We start from the raw sequence: 22655 nt of genomic DNA on the forward strand, positions 1-22655 counted from the left end.
AAAGTCTGTGATATATCTTCTGATTTAAAATGGCAGGAATTCCACATACCAGTTGAGAACCTCTACTCAAGTATGTAATTTGCCAGTTAGAGAAAAGGAAAGAAATCTTGCATATGCACATACAAATTATTTTTGTCATGACCCAAAACCCTCTTCCATTGTATCTGTTTCTCATACATAGTGGTAATAATCAGTGTAATTTGTTTATCTGCATAATTCATGTTATGAATGTATAATGTACTTTTTCTTCCTCCCAGAAACTTGAACAACTAAGAAAGCCTATTTGAGAATTAAAATTGTTTCAACTTTAAAATTTGCTGCCCTAGGGCTTTCCTAGACTAGAAGAAGGCATTTTGTGTTTTACTTGGAAGCTGGAAATTTCCTTTTCTTATTAAAGTTAGTCAGGGCTATTGCAGTGATTAGATTTATATAAAAGCAGATGTCTAATAAAAACAAGGATGGATCGAGAGGATCAGCCCTGTAGTGTGCAGTCCAGTGTGTTATATAGTTGGGGGTATCTGTGGTGATGCATAGTCCCTCCTAAGTCCCTTTCTCTTCAAGGAGGAGTCTGCCTCTAGATGTGCAAATGTGCTAGTCTGATGTTCTTTTTTCCCTTAGTTCTGCTTGCATATTTTACATGTATGTGCTAACGATTCATCAGCTATGCTAACATAAATCTCATAAAGATATTAGAGGCAAGAGGTTGCAAATCCTGTGCAACTTGTAGGTTTGGGTGCAAGGAAAAAAAAATGCAGGTGATAGAATGGACATACAAAGACCAAGAGTGCATTGGTCTGTGCATATGTTTATATATTTCAAATGTGTGAATAAGTATACTTATGTTTGTAATAAAAGTTTTGACAGAAAAAAAAAAAAGGCCTAAAATAAGCTAATCTTTAAAGATCAGGCCTTAAAATTTTTATTTTTATTATTTTTTTAATCTGGATATGCTTTCATGTGCACAGAGATATGAAATACCAACTTTGTAAAGCATATTAAGGTTTATTGGTAACCAAGTTTTTCTTACTTTTTATTGGAAAAACACACCTTCTTAATATAGTTTAGCCTAAATAATGATGGTTGTGGAAATCACATTTCCTGTGGGTAGGAACGTTGAGGAGTAAATCATAGGCAAATGGTGTTTAGAAAAATAAAATGCCTGTGAAAATCAATGGCTGTTTATAAGAGTTTAATTATTCTTATACAAAAACAAAGAAAACCAGTTGCATAGACTGAAGTTTGTCTAAATATTTTCATAGGTGTCAAAGCACATAACTACCCACTTTAGGGAAACTATAGCAGATAGAGTTTATATTTTATTACAGATTTAAAAACAAAATCAAACAAACAAAAACAAAACAAAATAACAACAACAACAAAACACAATCTGTAAAAGTAGTTACAGTTTTGTGCTGTGTTGCTCCCATCTCCAGCATGTAGAACTTTGAAATTGTCTAACCTGCCAAAATTTGCACACTCAACTGGAGACTTGTGTTGTAGACAGACCCTTTCTGTTAGGTAGACCTAAAGGGAGTATCTGAATTGCTTGGCTGTGTCTTTTCTCTCAGATTGCAGCCCTTGCTTGTCTGCCTCATATTTTATTTCAGGCAAACTTAACTGGGTTGCTTCGTGCAGTTTAAATGGGTGGGGTGATTTAGCATAGGTTATTTTGCATAAACCTGACAGCAGTCCTTGACTTAAGACTCCTCCACTGATGAATCAGAGATGTGGTCACCACATCCACTGGCTGGACGTGGAGGAATATTTATATTTACAGCTTCATGCAGCCATCTCTTCATACTCTCTCATGCATATACATGTATGTAGCATGGCACTGGCATGAGACAAAAGCTAGCTGATGTAGGCTTTTTTTTTTTTTTTTTTTTTTAGGAATAATGTACAGTTGTAAACTTGACTTAATTGATGTTCAGTGTACAGCTAAGATATCTACTCTAGGGTAAATCTAATTCTTTTATACCTCTACAAAGTAGTGCTGTCTCAGCAAAAAAAAAAAAAAAAAAATCATTTGACAATTTTAGAAGCTGTGTTTAGTGATATTTTAAATACATGCTGTGCTATAAAGAGCTTATCTGTTAAATAAACACACTTAAAAATAACATGTCTCAGTCCATAAAAGAAATGAAAGTAAACCCTTCGTTTCTACTTGAGGTTAACCAGAAAAGAAAAGTAGCATAGTTATTTTTTGATTTCTTCATTTGGGAATCCTAAGAAATATATTTTCTTAACCTTATTGTCTAACCACCACAGAATTCCCTCACTTGGTGTTTGTCTCAGTAATACAGATTCAGTACATCTTTGCTCCTTTTATCATGTGGTTTGTGTGTGGAGCAGACACACTTAACATGTGCCAAGAGGAAATAACTTGTGGGCTGAATAAAAAAAGATGCATGCTGTATGAACTTGTTTTTTATTTGTACTCTCTTCTCTTTCCCCTAATCTTGTTGCAAGCTACTGTTTAAACTAATAATAGTCTACTAAGCTGCTCAGATTTTATTGCTCTTTTCTTCTTTTTCCACTGGTATTCAAAAACACACTTTAAAGACCTCCTTCCAGTTTCAGCAGTGGGATTGAAGTGTACTGCTTTCCATCTTTTAGGTTTTCCTTTAAATAAGGGTGATTCATCAGTGAAGAAGAGTTGATTGCTAGTTGATATCACAACTTTGGTTTGTCAAGATGATAGGACTATGAGATTGTATGACCCTCTCAAAAACCAGCCCCTCTTAAGGAGGAAAATAATTCCTCCTTCAGCTGTATATATATATGTGTGTGTGTGTATATATACACACGTATATTTAATAGAATCAGGTCTGCCTTTATTTTCACACAGGAGACTAAGCACCCACTAGCAAATGGCAACTTTCAACTGCTTACAATTAATTCAAAAAATAAGTTTGAAGTCTACTATCCCTTTACTATTTGCCTAAATCACCCTGTATCTTTGTTACCCCATAAAGAAACAGGTTATGATAGTGACTGAACCTCTCAAAGTATTGAATACCAGATAACTTTTATTTTTAACTTTCTGATAACTAGAAAACAGCTATGACTAGAAGGGCTAGTAAGCTGCACATAACATGCCAAGTAGCCTTTCTATGGCTGTTTTCTTTCCTTTTGCTCAAATGTGGATGTTGGGAGTATATGAAATTTCCTGATCTTTAGCAAAACAGCAGAATAAGTGACAGGCTCCTGACAAATTCCACTATCTATACAAAGTGGGCAAAGGGAATTAAAATCTATGGGTTTATTTATTTTTATTTTTTTTCAAAGATACGTATTTTTAGTGGAGATGGGTGTTTTTACATAAAGGTTGTAAAAGATAGGTTCCAACATGGAATATATTGAAGGAACACATCAGTGATCAAGAAATAAAGCTCCTAAGGTGGACTTCTATAATCTTCTAGAAGTTTCAATGTGTTTAAAGAGCTGATGAAACAATATTGCCTTTTTTTTTTCCCCCACCAGACAGTATATATATTTTTTCCAGAAGACGTTTAAGGAATACTCTATCCCTTCTATAGATAAGTTGTCAGCATGAATATTCTACTGATCTCACCCCCTTGGAAAAGGCTTTAATGAAGCATATCATAGAATTGGAGGATGGCTTGGTTTGAAAGCAGCATTAAAGATCACCTGGTTCCAACACCCCGGTCGTGGATAGGGCCACCTCTCACTAGACCGGGTTCCCCTGGGCCCCATGCAACCTGGTCTCAAACACTTCCAGAGATGGGGCATCCACAGCTTCTCCGGGCAACCTGTATCAGTACCTTATCGCCCTCTGAATAAATAATTTCCTATTAACAGCTAATCTAAATGTACCCTTTTTTTTGTTGAAAACCACTCCTCGTCATGCTATCACTATCTGTCTGTGTAAAAAGTCACTCTCCATCTTTTTTGTAGGCCTCCCTTAGGTACTGAAAGGCTGCAGTGAGATTTCTCTGGTGCCTTCTGTTCATGCTGAACAGCCCCAGCTCTCTCTCCCTTTCTTCAGAGTAGAGATGCTCCAGCCCCTTGATCATCCTTGTGGCCCTCCTCTGGGCCCACCCTAATATAGGTCCATGTCCTTCTTGTACTGGGGGTCCCAGAAAGATGAGGAGTACTGGATGCAACACTTATGTGGGGCCTCATGAGGGCAGAGCAGAGGGAGACAACCACCTCCCTCAACCTGCTGGACTCTGCCCAGGATCTGGGCTGCAAGTGTGCACTGCTGGCATGTGTTGAGCCTTTCATCCCCAAGTCCTTCTCAGGGACTGCTATTGGTGCAGAGAGGACTACTCTTAATGAGTGAGATCCTTGTGTCTGGGATTGCCCTGACCTGGGTGTAGAACCTTGCGCTTGGACTTGCTGAACCTCATTAGGTTCACATAGGCCCACTTCTCGAGCTTGTCCAAGTCCCTTTGGATGGCATCCTATCCTGTTATATCAACTAAACTCAGCTTGGCGTCATCTGCAAACTTGCTGAGGGTGCTCTCGATCCCATTGGCTGTGTCACTGATAAAGATACTAAACAGAACTAGTCCCTAGCTGGACCCCTGAGGGACACCACTCATCAACAAGCCTCCACCTGGACATAGGCCCATCAACTGCAACTCTCTGGCTTCAACCATCCAGTCAATTCCTTATCCACAAAAGAGTAGACACTTCAAATCCATACTTTTCCAATTTAGAGATAAATGTGTTGTGTGGAACCATGTCAAAGGCCTTAAGGAAAGTCCAGGTAGATGACATCAGTCAGTGTTCCCTGATCACCCCATCATAGAAGGCCACCAGACTGGCGGCATGATTTACCCTTGATGAAGCTATGCTGGCTGTCTCGGATCACTTCCTTACCCTGCATGTGCCTTGATATTGCTTCCAGGAGGATCTGTTCCATGATCATCCCAGGCACAGATGCAAGGCTTACTGGTCTGTAGTTCCCAAAATCTCCCTTTCTACCATTTTTAAAGATGGGAGTGATGTTTCCATTTTTCCAGACACTAGAGATTTTGCCTGACTGCTGTGACTTTTCAAATATGATGGAGAGTGGCTTGGCATCTACATCAACTGCATCAGCTAGTTCCCTCAGGATCTGGCTACTTTATGGGACCTCTCTTAAACTTTGAGGCCCCTGCTGCCCTTACTGCTTGTCACCAAATGTAGCCTTCTGTTAGCTATTGCAGCAGCTGCAAGATCTGAGGAAACCCTGGCCTGACTTGGAACTTGCCTGCAGCTCTTCTATTACCAGGAATCCTAGTGGTATGGAGGGAAAACATTTCAAACTTTTTTTTTTTTTTTTATACTATTTTTTCTTCCTCCTAGGGAAAGGAGGAGGGAAAAAGAAGAGCAAAATCACATACCTAATTTCTTAAATAAACTTTCAGACATACTCTATGTTTATTTGACAGAGCATGTGGAAGAAGGAGAACAGTCAGTGCTTCTTCAAAGTGATTTTTTTCACATGCTTTTTCTTACCTCATTTCTGTGGTACTGTTCTCTTGCTTTTGACAGGATCATAGGATGCTGAATAGTGACTGATTTTGTTTGCATGGCTGAACATGGTAGATATTCATTTGTTACATGGCAATTTGTCATATTCAGGTGAGACCATACTTTGACGTGTCATAAGCTTGTCTTGCCACTAATAGTACTCACTTCAGGTTTTGTTATGATGGACAAAGGTTTTGTTTCTTCTGGACAAAGAAGCAGTTCTTCTCTACCATTTCTGAGGATTAGAAGATCAATTCACAACTAGATCTATAGAGTAGTGATTGAGGTACTTAATAATAATGACAGATACCTTTATAATTTGACAGTGCCTTTTAGCATTTTTTTATTGTCATTATTTTTAACAAAGAGAATTGCTATTCTATGTTTTGTGGGCTTGTATTTTTCTTGCTGGTCACATTTTTGTTTTGGCTTGAAGGCTTTTTCGTTGTTGCTGTTTTTATAGTAGGGGTGGGGTGTGTATTCCAGTCTGAAGTCCTAGCTCCAAGGTCTTACCAAGATTATCAGGCTTTGTCCCCTTTGCCCTTCATGTTACAGTATGTCTTCTTTTGTTGCTTTTTTTTTTTTTTTTTTTGACATAAAGCATTTTCAGACTTGAAAACACTTTACAAGCTGTAGTCTTGGGTCTTGGGCAGAATTTATAAAATCAAGAAACTGTATTATGTTATAGCAATGTAATTAAAGAAGTTTAGTGCCGTAGCATGCCACCATTAGTGTGTCATTGCAGGACCTTCAGTCCTAGAAATAGTTTTGCTAATTGAAACAGGTGTTTTCCAGAAAAGTAATATGGCATTATAGTAACCAGGTTTTTGGCTTTATACTTCTCTTCCCTGCAGTAACTAACTAAATAAAAATTGATCTTTGTGTGTGTGTGTGAGAAACTCCCCGTTAAGGCCAAATGCTGTTTTCCAATAGTCATACGACTTGATATCCTCCAAAATAAATTCTGTGACCAAAAGCCAAAACCAGGTTTTAATTGTTAAAATGTGGAAGTTTGATCCCCTCTGAAGAAAGGGCATGACCAAGGATGTTTGATGTTGCATGAGGTCAGTCTCTCCGTATCACTCATGGGAAGGCAGGCAGCAGCGGGACCAGTGCTGGTAACTGGAACGAGGAGCTGCACTCACTGGGAAGAGTGTGTGGACTCTGTGCTGGCTGAGGTGTGAAGTTACTGGTTTATGTCTGCCTGGAGTGCTGACTAGCAGAACTGCCCTAGTGATGAATAGATCTCTCACTAGTATGGGGAAGGACAGATGCAGCAAGTAGAATTTCCACATGTCAAAACACAGCAGAGTTAACATGGCATGGTTTTAACAGCTCAGAAAATATTCCTTATTTTGGTAATGTGCTCATCTCCACCTACACTGCTGAATGAGTCCCTACACTGAAGTGTGGATCAGCCTACCTGCAGGGTGGCTGACAGTGTAAAGTGGGCAAAAGTGTCTCCCTTGGTTCATCCTCCTTCATTCACTGATGTGTTTTTTTTTTTTTTTTTTCTTTCTCCTGAGAATCCTACAGAGGTTTCTCACGCCCTTCTCATCATTTTTTTATTTCAGATCTCTTGCTTTGATTAGCTTTCTGTACTCTTTCCTCCTGATTTTCTGCTCTTATGTGATTCAGGCTTAGACTATCTCTCACTTTTAGACTTTGGGACTTTGGATTGAGACATAATGTTAAGATTTGATAATACCAGTACTGTCTACATTAGATTTCTTACACTTTTTTTTTCTTTTTTTTTTCTTTTTTTTTTTTTTCTTCTAGGCCATCTTAAGCTAGCAGCTGTTGCAAACAGGGTATTAAAGCAGAAGAAACTTAAGTGCAGTGCAGGATAATAACACTTGTGTGTTTCACTGAGGCATTCTCTCCCTCTTTGTCTTCTCCTGCATTTGTTCTTTTCCCCCAAGTCTATTCCCGTTATTTTAATTTCGTGAAAATTTTCTGAAACTCTCTGAAACTTTTCATCAGCAGTTTTAATTAACAATATACTTTGTTTTATGCTGTATTCTTGTGACTCCTTACCTGAATGTTATCCCATTTCTGTTTGAATCTACCTCTAATCTGATGACAGGCTTCTTGTCAGCTTTAGTCTTACATCTGTTGCTTTTTAAAATACAGTTTGTATGTGATTTATTTTTCTGGCCTGGATACCACATCCTTTGCTTGACAATTTGTTTGTTTTTACAGATAAGACTCTTCACTCACTTGGTTGAAGTGATACAACCCATAAACCATTCCAACACATATAGTCTACTATAGTAAATTGGCTTTAGTAGCTTCCTGTGATCCCTCAGATCTCTGATACCTACCAAAGCTTCTCTCTTAAATACATGTTAAGCATTTTATTGTTATGCAGAAGAACTCATCCTAGCTGTGAACTAAGTGGAGGTGACACCTTCGTTGCCCTTACAAACATGGCAGCTAACACCAGTCTTATGGTTCTGTAGGTGCCTTTTTCTGGAAATCCTTTCCATTGTGTTTGTTTTCTCTAACACTGCCCTGAGCTCCTCTCTGTTATGCAGTCAGGTGCATAAACAATTCAAGAAGAGGGGCAGTTGCTAAATCTGCTTCTGACAGTTTCACAAAATGAAAAAAGTTTAATGATTATGGTGAGAATAGCAGTTTCCCAAGAGCTGAGATAGCAGAGCATCTAAACAGTGAGAGGGTAGGTTGCAATCCCTACTGTGTTTCTAAAGCAGTGGGCTTGAGTTTATCTCAAGGTGATGTCATTCAGGCTGGTATTTATGAATATTTCATTGCAAAATATTAAGAACAGATGTGTGCAATGATGAAACAATTAGAATGACAGTTCAATGCAATCTGAAAGTAGGGAAATTTAAGTTGGCATTGTATTTAAAGGCATCATGGAGAAATACCCAGAACTGAGCCCTTGGACCACAATCGCTTCATTATTGACTCTTCCCATCTCCTTTTTCCTTATTTTTTTTTCTTAATTGTTGTCTGCAGCATGATGTTTTTTATGGTTCCTAGTTTGGACAGTTAGTAAAGATTAGTAGGCTTTTTGCTTTAAAGTGGGTTAGGTTTGAAAATCCTTATTTCAGTTTATGGCTTATACAACAGTCTGTAAGTTACTTCACAATTGTTTTTCAAAAAAGGTGCTGAAGATCAGGCAACAGAAAGTTTTTAAGCACGGTTCTTGGAAACTCAAACAGTTTTGAAGCACACCTAGTTATTATTTTTAAATACAATGCTATCCTCAGATGACTGATACTGTGTGATTTAAAAACATAACATCAGGTGCTCCATGTTTAAGTCAAGGGTTTGATTTCTTAGAAGTGGGAAGAGTATGGTTAATGATATCTCGGCCAGCTGGCTAGCATAACTTTGCAAAGTAGGTTCTATTGTTCTTCTCCCCTCTAGTTTCATACTGTCTCTCTCTATGAGAGAGAGAAAAAAAAAAGAAAAAGTTTCTTAACTGGATATCGTGGCTGATACCACATCACTGTGTAATTTCTGTAGAACTCTCAAGTGATCCTAAGCGTATAAAACCTGCGCTTGTAGCACTGAAACTGCTTTTATCTAGGTGGGAGTTCAATCTTTTCTCTCTTATTCCTTGCATTTGTATGCAATGTGTGTGTTTGAACAATGAAACATAAACAATTCAAACCCCTTGTACAGAAAAATAAGAAATAAATAGTCATTGCAGCAGATGTTACTGTCTCTTCCCTGAGGGCACAGACAGTCAGAACCCAAATTCCCTTTAATTATCCCAGTAAAAGACATATGCATACACAAAAGAATGCAGAAGTATGTGCTTCTAGTTGGGGAAGCTTTGACTGGGCAAAGAAAACAGGAATGCAGGCTTGGTTTTTTAGACCTTGAAACTTTGGAGGTTAAAGCAGATTGTAAAAGCAGGCCAAGGAACCAGGGAAGGGCAATTGCTGTGACTGCATCTCCCTTACCTTGAGAGCTGTAGGCTGACTGCTGAGGCCATGACTTTGTGACTAATGAGAGCACCAATGAAAAATGTGAGGAGCTGGGTAGGCGTGGGTAAATTTACAGCAAGTTTAAGAAAGAAGTTCAAGTTCATTCTTCTGTGATATAGAACTTGTTTTAAGTCAAGAGACAGATACTTTAAGTATGCTTTGTTTTCTGTTTCTCCCAATAAAAATAAACTATGTATAGCCCTGCCTTGTTATCTCCAAAATTGTTTTGAGGCTGGTAATAGTTGTTTTAAAAAGCAGAGACCCAATAAGCAATGGGTGAACGTTCTGGATGATGTCAAGGGATTTATAGTGTTAGGATTTGTTTTATTACAGATGATTTAAAGTGGAGAGGGGTTTGGGGAGCTGGCAGATCTTCTAGATAAGGCCAGAGCTGCATATTTATTTCTTGATTTCTGAAGTTGTCTTTGGAAGGAAAGGCAAACTTCAGGATGGTGTTAGGTTGTGATGGATAGTAGCAGAACGACAGCTGCTTTGCTTATGGTCTAAAGAGACCTCCAGAATAGTGGGTCTCAAAAGAAAGCCATAGTTTTGAGGTTGGCTTTGTCTTCTTGTTTTTGTGGGTTTGTGTGTGTGTGCGCCGCTTTTTTTTTTTTTTTTTTTTTTTTTTTTTTAATTCCATATTAGCAAAGATGAGCTCTGAACTGCAGATGAAGGTCTGACACGTTTTCATGTTTCCAAAGGGGAAACAAATGTAGTATGGTAAAACTTAAAAGAGGAATCTTTTAGTTTGTGGTTACTGATTTAATCTTGGCAAAACAGTAACAGTAACACCATCTTTTTTTTTTCTTTTTTTCTTTTTTTTTTTTTTTTTTTTTTTGTGAAGGATTTGATTGCGTTAGTTAATCTAGTCTGTACAGTTGTGTTTGTTTTTTTCCTTGGAGGCAGAAATGATGGTTTATTTTCTTGTTTCTTTTTGGTTCCCTGTTTTAGAAACTTCATAGTTCTTTTACTATTTAATCACCTAATCAATTTATTTTTATTTTTCAATGTATTATCAACATTAAAGTATCCTTAATTTTTATAATAATTATTTAAATCTTCAACTTGATTACCATTTTTTGTTTAGGTACTACTGGTGTTTTTTTCCTCAGTTATGATGTCTGCATTCTCTTAAATCTGTATTATTAAAGTGGTGTACACAGATGTAAATGTATTCTGTACGATGAGGGCTACATGCAATGGCTTTCTTATTAAAATGTGATACTGAGTATGTGCTTAATAGACCTTGCTGTCCTACTTCTTTCATTTTACAGGGGAGCATGAAATGACATCAGGAGATGCCGCTATTTTGTTGCTGAATTTGTGCTTTTTTCTGTATGTATAGCATCCAATCTGCTTCTGGTTTACTCCATTTAGATTATTAGAACCTTCAGGTAGCAAAGACTGTAAGATCTGTTAACATCCATTACCATCCTTACGCTTGACATCTGGATATTTGTACCATATATACAAAGAAGTGGACATGCCAAACATCTTCCAATCTGAGTAAAAAGTGGACCAGGAATTTCACTGGAGTATTGAGCTGGGCTTGGCTTGGCTTGTTAACTTTTTAGTACAGAACTTTTTTAAGTGCTGTCTCTTTTCAATGCTGTCTCTTTCTGTAAGTTTAAACATTAAAGATTTACCTTTATTTTATCTTATTTTATTTTATTTTATTTTATTTTATTTTATTTTATTTTATTTTATTTTATTTTATTTTATTTTATTTTATTTTATTTTATTATTTTTTTCCTCCCCCCTTAGTTAAATTTGTAATGCGGTAGTTTGTCCTACTGGTATACTAAAAATCACAGAAAAAGAACCAGAGGCACCTTCCTGGCCTGTAATTCATGCTTGGTATCTAAAGGTCAGATTACTTGTGTATTTTCTTGCTCTTAACTTCATAACTTCATACATAACATCAACTATGGGACTAAAATGCAATATCTTTAAGTACTGACTTTAAGCCCTGCTATTGTAAGAAGCATTAATAATTAATTCCTCTGCCTCTGAAATGCATAGTAAAGAAGGACAGAATTATGAATCATGTAGAAAAGGTTAACAAACATTCAGAACTTTGATCTGAGTCTGTGTCTATATTGAGTGCTCCTGGCTTTGCATCCTAGAGGGAGTCAGCATGCATGGCGTAGGTGGCAGGCACTCTGCAGGTTTTTTCCCAAACTGTGGCTTCATCCTAGAAAGAGCGTGACACAGCATGGGCAAGGCACAGTCATCTTAGTGATACAGTCCTGTAAGACATCCTGCCTAAGCAGCCAGGATCATAAAGCTAGGGAGGCGTATGGTTCTGGAAACAGATTTGCCAACATACCATTGCATATAGAAAGCATATGTCTGGAATTACAGGTTTTGGAAAAACAGCCTATAACAAGGAGCCTTTCTCTGCTTTGCAGTAGGCTGCTGTCTTCCAAGTATTCAGCTTCTATCATAGGCTTTATGGAAGAATGGCTTGAGTGGATGTTTGTGCTCAGATTTTGAGATGGGTATAATTAGAATATTGCTTTTTACTTCTAACTCTTAAAATGAACCTTTTCTGTAAGAGAAATGGGAAAAATATTTGCTGTGCTTATCATATTTGTCAGATGAGTATTTTATGATTTATATTGCCTTGCATTACTCTCTCAAAAAACAAACAAACAAACAAAACAACAAAAAACCCCACACTTTTGCTGTTCTCATTGTGAATGCATCCAACAGGAATATTTCCATCAAGATTTCTGGCATGTTTTGCAACAGTGCTAGGCTTGTATAGATAGAGAAAGAATTTGGTCCAAAGTAAGTCAAAATATGTGAAGAGTGACTTAAAGTTGTTAAATGCAAACATGTAAAAGATGACTTTACAAATATTTAACTAGTATCCTGTAATTGTATGGGTTTAAACATAATATAAGTGTTTACTATATATAGTTTAAACAGTATGCACCAGAAGTAGAGTGAAATGGTTGTGGTGGACCTTCGGGTCACTGCAGCTTGAGGAATGCACAAGGCAGTTTGCTCAGGTCTAGCATAGGTTTCTCAGCGCTACAGTGACACAGGCAAGCCTTGATGCCTGATCTAGAAGTCTGTTCACAGCTGTTTTCAGAAGCTTATCTGAGAAACAAACACCTGTATATGATATACGTGTGTAGACATAGCCAGTTTCTTCCAGCATTTTAATTAAAAAAAAAAAATAAAAATAAGAATAAAAACCTTAGAGCTGAAAATTACTTAATACAGCAAGTCATTGTACATGAGTGCTGAGTAATGTACCTTGAGTAAATTCTAGAAAAGTAAGTTATGTTGTTGACACATTAAGCCTTATCCCCTTTTGGATAAGTAGGGATGAACTGTGATTTGTTTTGGATGATGTGCAGCTGTTCTTTGGCTGAATTGTTTTGATGGAGTTCTCTGTTGTGTTGGCACCTGTGGAATAGTATTTGCACGTATTTCTTTTCTTCACTGGAGTCGTGGCACTTTTTCTTTCATGTGCAGTGAGTCGATAACTTACAGACAAGGGTTTGTTTAATTCACTTTTGTGAGGGGAGAATACAGTGAAAGAGGTGGAAAGGAGCATTGATTGGAAATGTAAGAAAATATGTATAAACAGAAGTGACTTGTGAAAGATGCAACAGGCTCCAGCATGCCATTATTTCTTCTCTCTCTCTCTTTTTATTTTATTTTATTTTATTTTATTTTATTTTATTTTATTTTATTTTATTTTATTTTATTTTATTTTATTTTATTTTATTTTATTTTATTTTCAGACAGAGAAATACTTGTTTTCGTGTTGTTGTTTTGAGTGAATTTGTTACTCACAGAAATAGATCATAATGGGAAGCTTAAAAGGAGGACTTAACAATCACACTGAAATTGACAACAATGACACACAGAAATTACTTAAGAATATCCCGTTTTTCTCAGCCCTCACTTTGAAATAGCTAGGCACAATGGAGTCCAGAAATGCCACAGCTAAGAGTTCACCTGTGCACCTAACTTGATCCTTAAAGAGTGAAGTGCTGCAAATAAATCCCAGAACAGGGCATGCTGATGAGTGAGCAGGTGGATTGCCTCTTGCCAGCTGTGGCAGCTCACTTGATGGATTCTCCTGAGGTTAATGAAACAGCGTGGCACATCAGAGCAGAGGCTTCTGACTTGTCTCACTCCCTTTCAAGGGGATGATAATATAACACAAGTATCACAGGAAGGGAAGGTCTAAGCTATGCTAAAATCATTATACAACTTCAGGAAGACAGGGATTATCCTATCATCCTTAGATTAGATACGTTTAATTAGAATAACTTCAGCATGCAGTAATATATTACATTTTTCTTATGATAAGATTAGTGATTTTGTTGTACCGATGCCACCCAGAGATTTCTGTTAATATTGCAAATCTGATGGTTTTCAACAGTATTATTATTAATTTGAAGTTTCTTTGAGAAGGTGGTTCTGCATATGTCTAACTTTTTGCTCTCTATTTGCACAAAAGGACACCATTGCATGAGGTACCATATACGTACACTGTAAACACTAGTGATTTTTTAAAACATCTTTTAATTTGCTAATGAAATTTGTACAGTTTTAGTCTCATCTCTTGATTTCATTTCTTACCATTAAAGATCACTTCTGAATTCATTTCTAAACAAGCCATTCTTTTCCTTGTCAATTTATTTGTCTGTTTACTGTAAATCTTCTTTGAAGGACTGAATAATGAAACCTAGGTTGGAGAGGACTTTATTTGTGGAGAACTGCAGAGCTTAGCAGCCCTTGGCTAGTCTCTGACAATGTACTCCAGACAAACCAGAGCCTGTTGGGCAGACAATATTTTTAAAGCAAAAATGAGATGGATTTCTGGACTTTCATTATTTGTATGAGTATCCAATGCTGTCACACCCAGCCTTGGTTGTTATCCTCCTTTGTCTATAAAGTTCTTTAGGAGACTCCTTTGACCTTTCCTACAAGCTGAGGGGACTTCAGTGTGTTTGCTGTGCCATGGGTTTATGAGCCATGGCAAACTTTGCTTCCTAAGCTATTATAATAAGAAACAAACCACAGAAGACCTTGAAAAACCCATTGTGATTCACAGCATGTCATGAGATTTTGAGAAAACTGCAGCTCTCTCTGACTCTTTTGACACCAGTCTTTTAATTCCATGGGAAAATATCCATTTTCTTTCAGGAATGCATTTAAGGCCTGCAGATTTCAGTCCAATATTAGTGGGATGTATTGGCTAATGATAGAAACATATTATGGTAGTACTGAAAGGACCCACCATGTGTTGGAGACCTGTTGTTGTGATTGTATGTAAACAACGTATACACTTTTGCATGCACAGCTTCAAGTCTGAGAACAGTATCAGTGGGAATGTAAATGTATGTACTTGACTTTAAAGGTGAGGAGGAAAAAACAGGTTGAAGGTGTGTCTGAATAATGTTTTCAGTATCAGGAGTGAGAACAGAGACTTCACTGAAGGGCTAACTGTTTTATTCTGTTGCACCTGTGGTGAAGGTAGGGCAAAAGGAGGGAATGCCAGGAGTCAGCGAGAACTGTGAAATGGAGGGACTGCTGTAGCTTGTCACCTGTATCAGCAAGCAGTAAAGCAAGGTTACATGTCAGCAGGCAGCTTAATTAAATTATGCCTTTATTTATCATGTCGTATACAAAATATATAGCTGTGCTATTTTTTCAAGCATGTCATGTTGCATCTATGTGATAAGCATTAATAAAATGAAATTATTATCATTACCACGAGTTTTTAGTTCTAAGAAAAATATTTGATAGACCTTTAATAGCTTCTTACACATTTCTGACTCTATGGAGATAATTCATAACAGGATGGAAAGGCCTTGTTTCATCTACATATTTTCAGCTAGATTTTGGTGTTTAGATGATGTTATATCTAATTATGCAAATAAATCAACAGAATAGACTTTCTGTACTGTAACTCAAAGCAGAATTTTACCAATAAGCTTTTATTTTAACAATTGTGTTTTGCTTGATTGTCTTTTTTGGTTTTGTTTGCTTGTTTTCCCACATGGAAATATCACAAAGTTGAACTTTTATTCCATAAAGGCTTGTTCCTGTGAGATACATTATGCCACTCTGGCACACAAGACACAGTTTCAGAGTATTTGCTGCAAAAAATGTCTCTTGCTGCCATTTGCTCTTCCTGATCTTATTCACTCAGGCAAGAATGATGTTGAATGCAACAGAGAAAGGATAAAATAATTTATTGTTTGGGATGACAGAGGGGAATCAGATTTCAGATAGATTTCTTAACAAGTCCTCATTCTCTTCTCACTTTTTCCTGGGCTTGTCTTGACCCACCTGGCCTCTGTCCCCTTGCTCCAAACCTGGAAATGGTCTTGACCACCTCCTTGCTATACCTTGAAGCTTTATTTTGCCATGCCAAAACAGCAGAACAAGTGGAAGAGAATTGCTTCCTTGAATCTGATAGACTTCTGGAGTGAGCACATGTCCTGGTCACTTCCAGCCCCTGGTGCATCCTCTGCTGTCTGTCTTGGTTGGACTCAAAGCCTGAGTAATAGCTTCTGCCTTTTGTGCAGCTTTCAAGTCCTGAATGAGAGTGATATTCTTAAAGACTTACATCTCTATTTCCTTATCTTCTTGTCCTACCTAATTTCTCAACTTTTTTTTTTTTTTTTTAATTTGCAATTGATTATTTCATATGAAAGGTGTTACTGAACAGTTGAGGTTGTAAAATCAAGTACACAAATGTTAGGAAATGTCTGTGTCAGGCTTTCCTGTGTAGCCTTATATGTATAAATATAAATAGATAAATATATATAAGACTAAATAGGCATATAGTGTGTGTGTGTAAGTGTAAATACATATATATATATTTCTCTTACTGAATCCTGCTAGGTTCTATGCACAGCATGTGTAGCAGTAGCTGGTGGCAGCTGTAACCACAGTTATTTAATATGTGGCCCCATCCCCTCTCCTGCCCTGTTTTTGAGAACCTATCCAGCACAGATGGAAACAACAGTGAATTTAGCTACAAATTCTGCAGAACGTGTACAAACTGGCATTACAGTCCTGTAATTGCCCAGATGCATACAGGCTGTCATTAAAAATACAGAAGTTAGTTTTCTGACACCCAAGTGATTCTACTGCATGGTTCCATCTGTTTTTTTCCAAATATATGATGCTACTGCTTCTGCAGAGTACATTTAATGTTTCTCTGCAATGGCAGAAAACATTTGGACACAGAATAACATTTTTCTCTGGGGCCCTCTCCGTAGGAATAGATGACCTACTTGTGCTAAAAACTTTAATATTTAAATTAAGAACAAATCATCCTGAAACAGGCACCAGACATGGATTATTTCAACCCAAACATTTTCAAAAGTGAAAATATGCATGTGAGCAAAGAAGGGAGTTTATAATGGGGGTTGACAACCTAAGCCATAGCTGGGGATACTAGTTCCAAAAATGACACTGCCCTGCCACTCTCAGTGGTTGGTATTGACTCTGTGTCTCAAATGGGCATGACCAGGTGTTCATCTTTGGTATTTTTTTATTGTCTTTTTCATATATGCAGTCCATAAGTCGATAGTTCCACAGCCTGTTGTGTTATACATACATAGCCCTATTTATCTTTTACATATGTTCCAGACAACAGATTTACATCAAACATTTAGAATAAAATAAGTGTTTTGATATCCTAAGAACTGGGGAAAAGACTTTTGAGGAAAAGGCTTCTTTGTAACTCCATTTTCTTTAAAGAACTTAAATAATTATTGAAATTTTAGGAGCTCAATGTGTCTGTGTAAAAGTAAATGAATCTTGCTCTGTTCCCAGAACAATGTTTGTGGTGCTAGAAAAAACACTGGTTTTGTGGGAGTAAAAATAATAGTAATACAAGTATATAAGGAGCTGGCATACAGTTACTTATGAGTGCTTAACTTTGCAACTAGAAATAGGTTCATATTCTGAATAAAAGTAAAGCTTGTTGCTGAATTTCAGCAGCTTATCCACTTGTCTGCTCTGTGCTTTATGTAGCACTACATTGGTCTGAGAAAGATAGGTTAAAAAAAATGTTCATTTGAATTTCAAGCATGTTCCCTCTTACCTCCCTCATGTCTCAACCTTTTTATTGTGAAAATGATGAAAATTCAAATTTGCTCATTTTCCTCATTGCTTTCCACTTGTTCAGATGTTCATTAAAGAAGAAAACAAAAAATGCTAGTCCTTATCTGCTTCTGATGCATGGAAAATTAATCTGACTTCATTTGTGTATCTACCAGCTTATTGTAATTGTACTGTGTTGTTGTCTGCTTTACCTAGGGAGGAAAAACATCTGGCTTATAAATCAGAACACAATTAGAAAGTTTCATTCAAATATTAATTGGGTGACTGCCCAACCTGTTTCGTAAGTCTATAGTGAAGATTATGTGGTAGTAATATTGCCTATCTTTCTTTGGAGGACCATACTAAGAAAACCTGCAGCCCCACAGTATCTGCAAATGTAATGCTGACTGCCTGATGTATTACAACTAAGACATTTACAGTAACATTTATTTCTTTTTCATTGTTTTAGAAATTGCCCCTTGGTTACATGTGTTCAGAGCAGAAGATGCTGTAGACTTCTCACAGTTAACATTTGATCCGGGACAAAAAGAGCTTATTGCTGGAGCAAGGTGAGAAATATCTTTTCTTTCCATGTTTCATCAGGTTGGATTTTGTTCTTTCAAAAGTAATATCGAGTCAAATTCTAACATCGGATTGCTCTCATGACTTCCCTGCTTTCCACACCCACTCACCTGAAGTGTGTGTGTTTATTTCTCTTATTCCTGACCAGAGTTGGAAGATGGAGTGCCTGGTATCAAGGAATGCATAGTAGCTTGTACTTTTCTCATTTTAAAGAGGAATGTCCTGGAGTATTCTCAAACTTTAGATGCATACAACAAGGGAGATGCTTTATGACACTGTGACAAAAGTTAGTACAGCATAAAACTTGTAATGATCCCAACTTTGGCTATACAATACTGCTGTTCTTGCCTGGGTGATTCTAATAATTAATTATTCATTGCAGTTACGAACTGTTAAAGTCTGCAGAATTAGTGGTGAAGTCAGTGATAATCGTTTCCTCACAGTAAGACAGTACTTTGCAAGCTGTGATAAATAGCGATCCTGTCTTTGGTGTCAACACTGAAGCAGCATCAGTCATTAAACACCAGTTTTTATTCCCTTAGCATATGAAGTATAGTAAAATGTTTTTGTTAGCAAAGATGTTATCCAACTAACTTATTATTTAAATCTTCCTTTGAATATATTTTACTGTCTAAAATTTATGAACTTCCAGTCACTTCATATTTCTGATACATTTAGCATTAGAGTATGATTCTGTTTCCCAATTTGTTTCTTAGTTGAAATTGAGGTTGATTGTATGGAACTGTAAAATGCACTGCAAAAAATTTTTGCCCCTGTAAGGGGGAAACATTTCTGTTTATGTAGTAGATACTTATGTCTGGCACACCTGAAATGGGATTTACTGTGTGCTCATGTTGATTTGCTATTCTGTAAGCTGCCAAATGAAATGAGGCATAATGCTGTATAAAGACAGCCAGTGTAAGTCAGAGCTGTCTGAGCCTCTCCACAGTCACATGAAGTTGCATCTTGGATCAATGCACACTGTATGGATCTCAATAAACTATGAAAAAAAAAAAAAAAAAGACTTTTTTTTGTCCATACTATTCATGTAGCTTCTGAATCTCAGGGAAGAATATGTCCTCTAGAACTTGTGCTTTCAGTGAAGTCTTTTGAATCATTATGGGATAAGCTGCAAATGATTTTCTTGAATAGTCAGTGACTATGAAAAAATACCACTTGCCAATTCTGCCTTTTGCAAAAGGCTCAATGCAGTAGGAGCAATAGGATTCATTTGGTTTCTCTGCAAGTTACTACAACTTCACAGCTTCATATCTCTTACTATGGCTAAAATTGCATAAATAAAAATAGTATTGTTAAAAGCACAACAGAAATCTTTGTTTTCTGCAGTGTAGATGGTTATTAAGTGTTCATTAATTTGGTAGATTTTTCTGTTCCTTATTTAATATTATGTATTTCTATTCTGAATGTTGAGCTTTTCCACACTGCTGTTTTTTTATTTTTTTTTTTTTTGTTTTGTTTTCCTGCATTTATCTTCAGGTTTCCCAAACTGTTCGTATTATTGTTATTAGTATCTTCTTTTCAATACATTTTTTTTCCTTAATGCATTGTGCCAGACTATTTGGTGAAAGGCGTTGTGTGTCATGGGGTCATAGATTCAGTAGATGGGGAACCAGTTGCTGTGGTGCTCTAGTCCCCCAGATTGCAAGTGTTGGTCTTGCATCTTTTACATGGAGTCTGCCTAATCATGCAGAATGAATCCACTCATGTGGAATGTGATGTAGACTTTTCAGCTCATTTTCAGGAGTGATGTTTGCAGTCTTTTGATGGGTGTTGGGAACATGTGAACTTTTGCAAATTTTGAGAAGAGAGAAATTGAACTTTTGAATGACTGTGTGTGTATCGAGTTATCAGTTCCTTGTGTTTTTCTTTAAAACATTGCTTGTAGACATGCTTTACATAAAGTTATCTGAACAGAGCATAAATATTGCTGTATTTGTACTGTGGCCTGTGGATTAAATTTTAGTTAAAGTTTCTTGCACATCTGCTTCACAGGCTTCACATTTCCTAAGAATGGTGAGAGGAATTCCTTTTCTGTCCTAAGCCATAAATGTGCTCTCATAAAACATAATGAGGAGAATGCACTGTTAATTCCTTATCCCCTGTGAAATATCTTTTGATATACAATCACTTCTCTTGAACTATTCCTACAAATGAGAGATTGAGAATCATAGAATCATTCAGATTGGAAAAGACCTCTAAGATTATCTAGTTCCACCTTTAACCTTGTACTGACAAGGCACTAATAGCACTAAACCACTAAACCATGCTACTATGTTCTAAATCTACACGTTTCTTGAAGATCTCCAGGGACAGTGACTCAACCATTTCCCTGGGCAGTCTATTCCAATGCTACACACCCCTTTCAGTAAAGAAATTTCTCCTAATACCTGGTACAACTTGGAGGCCAAGAAGAGCCCAATCCCCAACTTGCTACAACCTTGTTTAAAGTGATTGTAAAGTACAGTAAAGTCTCCCTGAGCTTTCTCTTCTCCAAGCTAAACAATCATAGAATCCCAGCTCCCTCAGCTGCCACTCATAAGTATTGTTTTCTAGACCCTTCACCAGCTTTACTGGCATTCTTTGGAGATGCTCCAGCACCTCAATGTCCTTCTTGTAATGAGGGGCCCAAAACTGAACACAGTATTCAGGGGTGTGGCCTCACCAGAGCAGAGTACAGGGGGACAATAACTTCCGTTGTTCTGCTGTCCACACTGCTTCTGATACAAGCTAGGATGCTGTTGGCCTCCTTCACCACCTGAGCACACTGCTGGCTCATTCAGATGGCTATCAACCAATACTGCCAGGTCCCTTTCCACCAGGCAGCTTTGCAGCTGCTCTTCCCACAGCCTGTAACATTGCACGTTTTTTTTTGCGCCCCAGCTGCACCTAGCACTTAGCCTTGTTGAACATCATCAAGCTGGCCTCATCCCATCAACCTAGCCTCTCCAGATCCCTCTGCAGAGACCTCCTGTGCTTGGTCAGATCAACACTTGTGCCCAACTTGGTGTCATCTGCAAACTTACTGAGGGTGAACTCAATGCCCTTGTCCAGATCATTGACAAAGATATTGAAGAGAACTGGCCCCAATACTGAGCCCTGGGGGACACCACTTGTGATGGGCCTCCAGATGTATATAACTCTGTTCACCATGGCTCTTTGTGCTACCCATCCAGGCCTTGAGTAGCCAGCTTCTTCTGGAGAATGCTGTGGGAAATGGTGTCAAAAGCCTTACTGAAGTCTAGGTAGACCACACCCACAGCCTTTCCCTCATCCATTGAGGGCATCTCTGTATTGTAGAAGGAGATCAGGTTCATCAGGCAGGACCCTGGTAAACCCCTGCTGACTGGACCTGCTCACCTTGTTGTCCTATAAGTACCGCATGGTGGTACTCAAGATAATCTGCTCCATGAGCTTCCCTGACACTGAGGTCAGACTGAGGCATCACTTTTGTTAGCCTCCATTTCAATGGGACCTCCCCTGGTAGCCAGGACTGCTGATAAAAAAAATATACGTATATATATATATATATTTATATATATATATATATATATATACACACACACACACACACATAATCTTCTTATGTTCTTGTACTAGCAGATTTCATTACTGAAAAACCAATAGCTATGTCACGTGATTTCACTAAGATCAGAACAGTTAAAAGTTCCTTTTTCAGTTGTGAAACTGATAATTCATAGTCTTCTAACATATTTTTTCCCTTGTGTAGTCAGTCATTCAGTAGCAGTGTGACACATGGCAAAGCTACAAATAAACTTGTATTAACGTATTACTTGGTTTACACTGTCAAGAGAAATATAGCCATTATGATTTACTTCTCAAGCATCCAAACAAAACTGGAGGGTGGAGCCTGTACCTCTACACTTTTGCTTTAGTTAAGGTGGTGTTCTTCAAAACTGATTTTCATAGCCCAGAGCTGTGTTCTGGCTCATCTTAAGTTATAATTGCATTTTCTTGCCATAGTGGAGTTTAGTGAACTCTTTGCCAAAATTTCTCTATCTCGGAAGCCAAATGAAACAGTGTTGTGAAATTTCAATACTATTGAAATTCCTAAATTCCATTTCCGTCACTGATATTGACAGTGAATGATGTTCTTTTAGCGTCAAAATTCTACAATCTCTGAAGAGGTTCATGACTTTTTTATCTTAATGAGCAAGGTGGAGAGTATCCCGTCTGGGATTCATTCTGGATTCCCACAGGGGGCTGCCAATGTCATACAGCTATATAAAAAACGCAAATAAGATCTCATAATTCATTGAAAACTATCTCCAGCAGTGACATAGAAGAATTGACACCATTGTGCAAGATACCTGGAAGACCTAAACTGTAGCAGGAAAAAAAAATAAAAAATTCCTGAAATTGGAAAAAGGTGTAAGGAAAGCCTGCTAAAAGAAGTGGGTTGGAGGTTGGAATTAGTGTAGGGAAAAAAGGCTGAGCCTGTGCACAGTAACTGCCCATGAATCCATCAGTGAGTACATCTAGGGAAGGAAATAGCTG

General features: G+C 37.5%; 1 protein-coding gene across 10 annotated transcripts in view; it reads left to right on the forward strand.

The window, feature by feature from the left end:
* Nucleotides 1–22655, forward strand: part of SEMA5A (semaphorin 5A) — a 342620-nt gene that overhangs the window by 108608 nt on the left and 211357 nt on the right. For all 10 annotated transcript variants that reach the window (XM_084508663.1, XM_084508658.1, XM_084508661.1 and 7 more), the window contains one exon: nt 18007–18106. In XM_084508663.1, the coding sequence (XP_084364789.1) occupies nt 18007–18106 (100 nt within the window). The remainder of the gene's footprint in view (nt 1–18006; nt 18107–22655) is intronic.

This window comes from Aythya ferina (genome assembly GCF_964211825.1).
Source record: "Aythya ferina genome assembly, chromosome: 2".
Lineage (NCBI taxonomy): Eukaryota > Metazoa > Chordata > Aves > Anseriformes > Anatidae > Aythya > Aythya ferina.